Raw genomic sequence first — 10,812 nt, 5'->3', positions numbered from 1 at the left:
AGCCCGTGTCCCCCTGCCCCATCCCGGCCTTTGCCGCGGCGGGGCCCCTGCCCGCTCCCAGAGCCTCATCCCGCACCGCGGCCGTCAAGCACCGGTGCGAAGCAACCCTCGGGCTCGCAGGGAGGGGTGACAAAGGCAGCAGCCGGTTCCCGTGCCCTGTGCGGGGGTCCGGTACTTGGGGATCCCAAGTGGCATCTCCCGGAGCAGGACGGGCTGCCGTGCCGCCTCTCCCCCTCGCACACCTCAAGCGTTTCACTCTCCCCTTACCAAACCAGGAGCGACTGCATCGCAAGCTCTTCTCTAAACCCATTTGCTTTAAAAAAAAAAAAAAAACCAAACTGTTTCCCTGCCCCGCGAGATGGTGTCTGGCTTTTGTAACACCCACACGTCGTAACCAAACCTGTGCCAGCAGCCAGTCTGCGTCCTCTTTGCCGTGTTGCCTCAAGAAAATAATAAACAAAACTGAACACCCATCTGTTCTTGCAGTTAGGGCCCTCCATCACCTTGTGCGCTGCTATTCTCTTTAACCATTTTTTTTATTTATATACGTGCTTTCTTTTGGACATTTCTAACCTGCAGCCACTACACCAGGAACGAGCCTGCTATGTGTTCAGGTCAGCTTGCCCACGTGCCATGCTCTGTGCAATCACTGTATCTTACTGGGAATGCCATGGCAGCGCATGGGTAACCCCAGTTGGGACCTCTCACTGTTGGCTCCTTCTGGCCCAGACCCCGTAACGGGCTCTGAGCAGACGGACCTGGCTGAAGCGAGCTCCCCGATGGCAAACACTCACAGCATCTACTTTACATGTCTCGTTTGGATGCTCTGAACCTGCCTGGGGAGATGCCTGCCCGGCTCCGCCACCGGCACAGCCCCCAGCTGCAGCCGGAATCGCACCCAGGCAGGCGCCTGCTCAGCCCAACCGAAACAGCAGAGACCCCGAGAGCCATCTGCGAGGTCGGAGCTTTCCTAAGCCCTTCTGTCCCTATGTCAGTAGGTAGGTATTGTTCTGCTCATTTCACCGACGGATGATGGAGGAGCACAGAACCAGGTAAGTGACTGACAGCCTGCCTCTACTGTAGCAGGGAAATGGGATGGACCCCACCGAGCCCCACCGATTTCCCCAAAGCTGGGAGCAGATTTGCAATGGTGATTGAACCCTCAGTCCTAAACAAGAACTGCAGTGCCAGGGTTTCACACGACGTGGTGGCACTTACTTCAAGGTGCTGCAATCGTGTCCGAACAATCCCAAATACCTGCACATGTATGGCGAGTCAAACGTGTCGGGGATGAGGCACACTTGCTTCCAGCAGATACGCAGTGAAGAAACAGCATTCACAGCAACTCTGGCCCAGCACTGGACCTCCAGTGCAGGTACAGGGGGGTCAGGAGTTGAGGGGCCCATACCTTACACCTTACCTTACCGAGGACCACCCTTACCGACACGGACATCACAGAGGACAGTCTCCATGCCAGGCTGAGGTCTGGGCTGATCACGCCTTCCTTGCGCCGACTGAGGTGGGGGAAAAGAAGAAAACTGTCAACCTAAAAGCAGGCATTTGGTGAAATTTGAAAAATCAGGCATGTAAAGAGTGGAGACCTGAAGATTTAAAATCATCTGTGCTCAAGAAGGTAGAGTACACGTTGAGGACATTAGAAATATAGATCTTCCAGCAACGGCCTCCACCTCCACCTCCTCCGTTTCTCCCCATCGTTTTTTCCAACTGTTAATTCCCTTCTAAAAATGTTTACACTATTTTACCTAATTACTAAAAATATTATTCTCGTCCATACTGGGAATCCTGTTCCTGATGCACTGATTTTATATGAACCTTGTAATTCATCACTGCAAAAATAAGGTCATTTTATTAACTTGCTGTGTGCTTGTCCTATCCCTTGTGAGCAGCACAAAGTTCTCACCGAAGTTGAATTTACCAACCCATGATAAGGCTTTGCCATACATATATGGACACATACGGTTATCTCTTGTCCTTCTCCCTGGTTAGTCTCCACAGGGGAAATGCATCAAGTCAAACCCATGTTGTTCTAACAACTATTGGGGCCAAAGACACTGCACATTCATGTCCCACCCTGTGCCTGCGCTCAGGGACAGCAATGGAGGAGTAGGAACCAGAATAGCAGGGGAAAAAAAAAATAAAAGGAATTATTTTCTCGCCATACTTCCACAAAACAGACCCAAACCAATCCAGACAAGAAAAAGCAACCTTTTCTCCCCAACTGGCAAAGAAAAATAGCAAAGCGCCTATACTCACTCTGCAAATAGTCTCACTTCACTAACCAAAAATAATGGGAGCAGAAGCGGCCCTGGGTGCCCGCGCGGCATTCGGAAGATGACTAGTAGCACGGAACACACTTTGTGCTGCAGTACTGGCGACTCACAATACCCACAGAACTTCTTTTCCGGAAAGAAAAAAAAAAAAAAAAGGACTAAAGATTTCTAGTAAAAGCAGAAAACCAAAGCACTTTTTTTTCATCCTTTGAAACACTGGAATAGTTTAGCTTTTCATCTCAATCCTTCCTGGTTTCAATCTTTCGATTTCTTTTCCCAGCATCGCTCCAGGTGTTCTCTCCTTAGTGGAGGTATCTCAAGTCTCCACCTTCCAAACTCCTGTCCTGAGAGCAATCTGCTTGTCCTTTCCGTTCAGATGATACTGCTTTGCTGCTTCCAGTTAGTCCATAACTGGTTCTGGCAAATTAACTTCAATCCTTTCCTTAATTTTTCAACTTCTGCCTCTCCCTCGAGAGCACTGTTGGAGCACTGCTCTCTCCTCTCCATCAACAGCCCACAGTTCTCTCTCTCTCTTCTTACGCAGCCTGTTTGCAGGCACTTATTAGTTTTATTTTCCTTTATATGGAAACCCCTTATGTTTATTGCAAACCTGGTTTATCTCTGTAATAAAGATCTACCTCCTAAGGTATTTTTAAGCTGAATAAAATAACGGGTACATTTTATTAAATGGTGTATTTAACTAAAAATTGTACCCATGGACTTCAAATTTATCATAGTTTAAAAATCTAGTCTGAAACAGTCCTCAATACCAGAAATTCCAAGAAGCATTCTCCAAAACACAGCATAAGGCAGTAATTAGCTTGTTTAATAGAAAGAAAAAAAAAATGCAAAGGAGAGAAAAGACCCAAGGTGTGCTTTAAACCAGGTGAAGGAGTTGAGGATCTAACAACCAAGTCAATTAAAAAATAAAATGAAAGATTCACTTCAGCTGAGTTGTGGAGAAACTACGCTCTGCTATTCTTCAGGGGAACTGGAAAGCACAATGAACAGGTCTCCCTCTGCGTAACATCTTCAGGGTTTAAAACCCAATGTATAGGCAGGGGTTTCTAAATTTTTGTCAGGCATTTGCTGAAAAGGCGTTAGGAAAGCTTGAAAGATGTAGGCAAAGACTACAAAAAGCCTCGACATTGGATTTTTTTTCTGCTGTTGCCACGGAACTCTCTAGCAAGACTTCAAAGACATGAATTCACGCGAATTTGATGGGGGCTCGGTGTGAAAGAGCACGCAGATTAAGACCTGAAGATGATGGCACATGAACGAGAACGTAAAGCTCATAGTCACGAAAAAAAATAATCTGGTTTGCTTTAAGCAATTAGTAGACTTTATAAAACAGGTAGCTCACCAGTGGTGGACCAGCAACATCATCCTCAGATTTTTCTTCTCTGACATTTCTTTTGCCAACCAATGCCATGAAAACAGCATTAATTTAAGGTGGATTTGTGCAAACGTTAACGTTACTATTGGTCCAAAGGGGGTGAGAGGTCTGGCAGAGGGAGGCAGGGACCGACACGCTGTTGGTGCGTTGGTCCTGTGCTGTGAGCTGCTCCATCCCCTCATTCGAGTCCCATATTGTTGAGAAATTAATTAACACTTTGATTCCAGTTCCAAGGAACTTAAAGATGTGCCGGAGAGCATCACATAGAGCTGCTGGGAGTAGAAAAAGAACAACATCGGGAATATCTGCACTGACAAAGCAAGTTGTCTTAAAAATTAAAGTATACTCCTTCCCACTAAAGAGTCCGAAACTTTTACTCAGTTGAAGTAGAACTGAAAATCGCTTCAGGAAACAAATGTCAAATGAAAGAGAGAGGCTAAACTGCATTCAGAATTTTGTTAAGAAAATGAAGGTAAAGATCCCAACCTCGATATAGCAGAAACACAGAAACAATTTAAGACTTGAGAAAAATCATTGGATTGAAAAAATTTGAGATTTTGCTAGGGCCAAAAGCTTGCCCAGAAAAATGACTTCGTCAATACCTACTTTACACCTCTGTATCACAAGACAAACTAAGGAAGACAAGCAAGACGACTACGATCCATAGTTTGACAACAGCACGTGGAGTAAAGGAAAGAAATATACAACTTAAATATTGAATAAATACAGGAAAGAAAATGAATTTTTAAAATGCTCGTAATGAAATATTATCTTGTTGTGCCTCTAATGCTATTTCTGCACGTGGATTGCCTACACGGTCCAGAGCGTAATGCATTTTGCAGTCTGGCCTGGCGAGTCTCTCCTTGCTCCGTTATCCCCAAAGCTGCCTCGGGAATCCAGTAAGCTGGGCTGGGAATAGAAAAGGGATATTACACCATAAATACAAGAGGACAACACCAGAGAGAGTTTATTCCAACCCCTGTCTAGAATTAGCCCTGGAGATTCTCCGGTATTACGTATGTCCTTTTAAATAAAAAGGAGACCTGTTCCCACCGTAATGCAATAGCATCATAACATAACAAATTAATTTTATGTTAGCACTCTAACCCAATGATCAGCTGAAAATAGGTAACTACACAGGAATGGAAAAGTGATTTAGGGCAAAATAACTAGGACGTAAGTTTGGGTTTTAGCCCAATATCCATGTCACTCTGTATTCTATCTGGAAAGTTGTTGTAATAAAAGGTGCTAAAACAGGCTTTAATTCGTGTTGTGCACCTTCTTTTCAAGGCAGTATGATATTCTACTGTAAAGAGTACAGCACATCTTTGTCTTACTGTGCAGGAGCTTGCAGAAGGTAGGAAGCATCGAGTACCTGTCCCTCGGGCACCTTCCCCTTCACGCCCACTCCCACCAGCCTAGAGTAGCTATGGGCGGCCTCATCCCCCGGGCAGGATCCCAGCTTCTCCTGCTTTCCCATGAATCCCCCCCAAACTGCAGGCCCTTGGCAGAACCCCCGCAATGGGGCAGACCCCACGCTCCGTTCCTCTCTGACCCACCACTTGTCTCCTCCCCGATACGCCAGTTGAGATTTGAGCGTCGCTGAGGTTTGTGCGCGCTCTGCGGTAATCCCATTTTGGTGTTACGCTGAGCTAACGGACCCTCACTCATTTTAAAGAAATGGGAACGATCTGAGGTAAAAGGCAGGTGGGTCCTAGTTTTATATCTTAATTTTCTTCTACAAAATATTCCTCACGTGCACAAACAAGATTTTCTACAGACATGTGAGCATGAGATACTTTTAACATCCAAAAAAAAAATCAAATGAGAGCCAAAGTGAAATCAGCTCATCACCGGACGGTTTATAAATAATGAGCAAATACTTCACAGGAAAGGGGTTACAAGGAAGTACATGTAATTCAGTGAAGACAGAGCCGCTGTTATTAAGAGCTGAATAGAGAAACAACCGGCAAGAAGAAAACCCGACAGCTCAAAGCCAAGCGTACCCACTCATTCAACTGCTGAAAGGCAATCTCCACGTCCACTGGTACGTATTTTCAAGCATTTTGGCATCTTTCACGATATGTGGCCAAGTGAGAAGTAGTGAGAGGAGGGCGTTCATGAGAAGGCAAGCAGGGGCAGGCAGGGGCAGGCAGGGGCAGGCAGGGGCAGGCAGGGATCACAGCCAGCCCCGGCGGCAGCTCTCCGGCAGCATCTAGTGGGGGAGACACCTTTTTCCGAGATCCTCCGTAGGAAACAACAAAAATTGTATTTTTTAAGTCACGCAGCCTGTTTTTAACTTTTTTCACAAGCCATTGAAGCGCTGACGAGTATAAAATTTAAGACAGGATGTTATACGAAGAATTAAAAAACCTAAACAAAGTAGTGCTTTAAGGGTGAAATCTGCCTTTGCAGAGGACCAGCTTAAGGATTATGTAGCTTTAAATCCTCCTTAAACCCTATTTTGAAGAATTACAGTGGAGCCCAAGTAATGTAAAGGAGCAAACTTCACTTCAATAATAAATTATTCCCAGAACATGCCCACGATCCTAAGGTGTTCAGCAAAATATCATTAAAACTCCTGTGTTAAACAAAAGGATTTTATTCACTCTAAGTTCTTTATCAAAGAAAACTCAATTTGATACATTACCTGTCATCACCACAGAGTAACTCTAATGCTCTGGAAAAAAATACACGTGGAGAAACGATCTTATATGGGAACAATTACATACGTAACCACCATTTGTCAATGAACAATTTTCATTACCAAAAATTCTTCAGTGCCAACAAATCAAATGATTTATATCTAAGTCATAGGTATCAGAACCTCCCTGATGAAGACTGAGGGGGATGCACTCCCCATAGGTTGAACTCTATCAGTATAAATTAACCCGATAACATTCCCAGATGCAAGGTATTGATTTAAATCTTGTTGCACAGATGCCAGATTGTGCCAAAATAAGGTATCTTTCTCTGAAACGACCAGGTCACTGCAGGAGACCGATTTCTTCCTGTACCTGGAGCTTTGAAGATGAACAGAAGCACTGTTGGTTTGGGGTTTTTTTTTGTTATAGCATGTGATTCCTCATTGCTATCTATTGCCTTGGCTGTATTTTTCTTTGTCTCTCGCTGAAATGCTGCAGCGGAACAAAAATTTTGTGTTTATTCATGTTTTGAAGCAGCATAAACATTACTAACCTGTGGGTGCCTGAGTTTCTGTAGCATTAACTTTAGATTGTCCATTTGAAAAGCTCTTAGAGTTACAAGGCAACTGACTCAACAGGCTTCAGCAGAGCCTTATTACCAGAGGAACTGAGGAATCCCAGCCTTATTTTAAGTACTTTGTATCCTGAGTGGAGGAAGAGAAGCAAACTGCTAAGTAATTAAGATTTATCATCAAGTTGAGCTATCAGATGCTAAGCTATCTTCAAAACTTGGGGTGTAAGTGTATACAAGTCATTTTGGGCCTATTTTATCTCATCTTAGCCTCCCTGCTGGGTTTTTATCCACCTCTTTTTTGCCCACTGCCAAGTCATTTCCCATAATTTCCGTCCGGCTTGCCACGCAGAGACATTCAGGTTTTGTTGCGTAGCGTGAGGTTAATGCAAAACCGACGGTACCTGCAAAGCAAACCGAAAAGCCGCAAATGCCAGAGGATGTTTGTTCGCCAGGGAGCAGTCCTGTTTTTAACTCACAGGAAAGGGGCTAATCGGTTCCCCTCCCAGGCGGTACCCCTCGCCATGCCGGGCTCGACCCCGAGCTTGCCTTCAGGATTTGCCGATGGGGTGTATGCCGCGGAACACAATCCAGACACATCAATCCTTTAGAAGCCATGAGCATCTTCTCCACCTTGGGCATCGGCTTGTTCGGAGGCAGCCGACTCATTTTTGGAAATATTTTTATGATGCCGTCTCTGCCATTAAATATTGAGAAGGGTATATAAAAGGTGAAACAAATTCTTCAAGTTTTGAAACGGCAACCAAGGCTAAAGGTCCCAGAACGTGTTTCCACTGCGGTGGGGCTGGTGTCGACCGAAGGACTGACACACGCTGACGCTCTCCAAGGGGGACGGGCACTTTTCGAAGATATGTCTGGTGGAGGGGCGCAAATGTACCACCCACTGATGAATCCCTACTTGGCACATACATCCACCTGCCACCACACCGAGAACGATCTAACACCACGACAGGAACGCCTAGCATGCCAGACAGGACATGGAAATTAATGTGAGAACTTTGGGGGACACCTAGGACAAAGCAACAAACCTATTTGGTGATGCTTAATAGACAGAAACTTCAAAGGCACAACTGTCATTTTTCACCTGAGATTTTTTAACATTTCATATTTTTCATATTTCATATATTTCACATTTTTCATATTTTAAAACATTTCATATTTGATATATAAAACATTTCATATTCAACCCTTTGTCATCATAAACCTTTTTTTTTAACTTACGTAGTTGCTTTCTGCTTGTCTAATTACAATTACTCTTGCTGTTTCATTTGAGTGTGGCTTCACATTTATCTAAAGCTGTTGCTGTACATGGTTACATTGCAGTGTGACCCACGGCTCACGCCAGCAGCAGCCCAGACAGGCATCTTATACACATTTATATACTTTCACAAAACGGCAACACAAAGACAATGTCTTAGGGACTCCTCCTTTATCATGGAGATGACTTGAAAAAAGCACATGGCTACTGCAGGCTCTTGGCTTTAGTAGATTACAGTCAGTAGCCTGCCAAAAAATAGCAAGTTTTAAAACATATACCAGAGTAGGTATTTGCATCTCAAGCTGTCCGCTCGTGCTGAGGGAAGGGCTCACTTTTGTACTCCTTGGACTAAAAAATAAAAAAAAATAAAAAAAAAACCCACACCCCAAATGAAATCGCAGAGGAAACTGCAAAAAGTCTTATTTCATTTTCTACTGTTTTTTTGGGTTTGTTCCCCCCCACCCCCACTTCTCAGAAACACTTATCTTACACCACCTGCCACAAAACCTACAATTTCTTAGCAATAGATCGAGGCTCTCTGGAGCCAAACTATTTGTTCCGTGTTTGTACACTGCAAAATACAATAGGATCCTGATTCAAACCCGGGACTCGTAGGCGCTACTGCAACGCCGGTAATAACAATAAATCACCAACTTTCGCCTTTTACTTACAGCCACCTGAAGTAGGTGAAAGGCCTGATGACTTATTTCCCTGCTGTTAGCCATCCAGTCTCCAACACAGATTAGATTTTATTCAGACAATGCCACTGTACTGCTCGGGCAGAGAAGCGGAGCTGCGATTAGATAAGAACCAGGTACAGGTGGTTTTACTTACCTTTGGAAGTACACAACTCTGAAGTCTTGCGCTGCTCTGGGAAAACGACATTTTGGTGGTGGGGGGGATGTTTGGGGTTTTTTTTGTTGGTGTTTTTTTTGTTTGTTTTTTTTTGTTTGTTTTGTTTTTTTCCCCATCTACAGATCTAGCCAGGGAGATATCCGAAAGAAAGATGGAATAAAGTATGTCTGAGTGCCTAAAACAGATGATATAATGGAAAAAAATCCAGTAACTTCATACAAAAACCTGGGTAACTCTTAGATAGCCATGTTTGCCTTCTACGCTATCAAATCAGATTAACCACCCCGGAAAATATACCATTTTTAAAATACTGGTGAAAAGAGGGGAGGAGGAAGTTTACTTTAGAGGGAGAAAACGACTGTTTAAATATCACCATTTCTCAACAGGACACATCATTTCAACGTAAGGTTTTATAAAAAAGACCTAACATGAATGCCCAGCAATATTGGAACATATCCATCTTACTCCAGCTGTTATATTAACGGAAGCCTTTCTATATAGGCGAGATTTCACAATATATCAACCTACACAATTAAACAGCAACAAGGGTCATATAGGTGTCTGAGGATTGTTCAGTTTGGAATTAATAGATCCAGTTTCCAAAGTCTTGCAATATGTGACACGGCTCCTTCATTTTTCTTTGAGGACTGGGGAAGAAATGATTAGCATGTGTCTGAGTTGAAGACTTAATTTTAAACCTTTTTAAGCCTTTGTTACCAATAAAGTACCCAATTCACTTCAAAAAAAGAAAAAAAACCCACACAAACAAAAAACCCCAACAAACAAAAGTGAGGTATGCAAAGAGTTTGCTTTACTTTTCATGATTTCGTCACTCTAGACCCAAGATGGATCTCTAAACCAATAAGAAACAGTAGCACATTAACACTTCAAATTCAACGCTAACTTAATTTTAAAAGGCCTCCCTGGAATTTTTGTTGCAGTTTTCTTGGGGTTTTTGGTTGTTTTTTTTTGTTTGGTTGGTTTTTTACAATTAGAACTAGCTACCAATTTTATCCCGAGGCACACTTCTGAATTTCAGCCATCTTTTGTTGAGTGTGCCATCTTAGCCTCAGACTCTCCAGGCAAAGGACCCCTTCCCTGTAAAAGCGAGCACTGCAGCCCAGGCTTTTCTCCAAAACCAGCTTCTAATCAGGATTTTACAAGACAAAGAATCACAGAAACCCACACTGCTCCGTATCTTGGGCTTCCCTGTCATTCCAATCACCAGTGCAGTTCCTTTGACCTTGAACTTTGCTTTTTGAGTTCACTTAAGGCAGTAGACATCGACTAAAAAAAAACAACCCAACAACAATTCACTGGTTTCTGCCAGCTTGCTGAACTGAAACGGCTCCGCGCACGGTCGAACGCCAGCAGAAGCAAGTGCGCATCATTGAGGACAAGAGGGCAACAGGAGCACCAAGTCCCATCAGTTTATGCCAATACATAGGCAGCCTCAGATACGGAGAAGTTTTGCTTTACCAGACTGGTATTTTTATTAAGATTTATTAAATTAAGATGAAACCACATTTTTTGCATCCAGCATCAGCCTCCAGAAGAAACGAACTGAAGGGAAGAAAACAATTTTGCAGTAAATCACTGAAGTTGCTTCTTTTATTTACTTTATGAGTAAGTTTGGTTCTCTCACTCCGTGCGTGTTTACGGTGGGATACTCGCTTGGACAAAACACTTTTCCAGTTTGTTTGGATATTGACTACTAGATCACAGTTGAAATCAGAAGAAACAAACACAGTATGTTCCACCAACTTTCTCAGTTG

The 10,812-nt window shown here is 43.6% G+C and overlaps 1 protein-coding gene across 1 annotated transcript in view; it reads right to left on the bottom strand.

The window, feature by feature from the left end:
• The window catches only part of LGR4 (leucine-rich repeat containing G protein-coupled receptor 4), an 89,549-nt gene extending 82,120 nt beyond the window's left edge, over positions 1–7,429 (bottom strand). Inside the window, exon 1 of the mRNA XM_009892709.1 lies at positions 7,383–7,429. Within this exon, the coding sequence (XP_009891011.1) occupies positions 7,383–7,429 (47 nt within the window). The remainder of the gene's footprint in view (positions 1–7,382) is intronic.
• Positions 7,430–10,812: the final 3,383 nt, after the last annotated feature.

The sequence above is a fragment of the Charadrius vociferus genome, unplaced genomic scaffold (genome assembly GCF_000708025.1).
Source record: "Charadrius vociferus isolate BGI_N301 unplaced genomic scaffold, ASM70802v2 scaffold19, whole genome shotgun sequence".
In the NCBI taxonomy this organism is placed as follows: Eukaryota; Metazoa; Chordata; class Aves; order Charadriiformes; family Charadriidae; genus Charadrius; species Charadrius vociferus.
The sequence above is the reverse complement of the archived record's forward strand: the minus strand, read 5'-3'. Positions and strand labels throughout refer to the sequence as shown.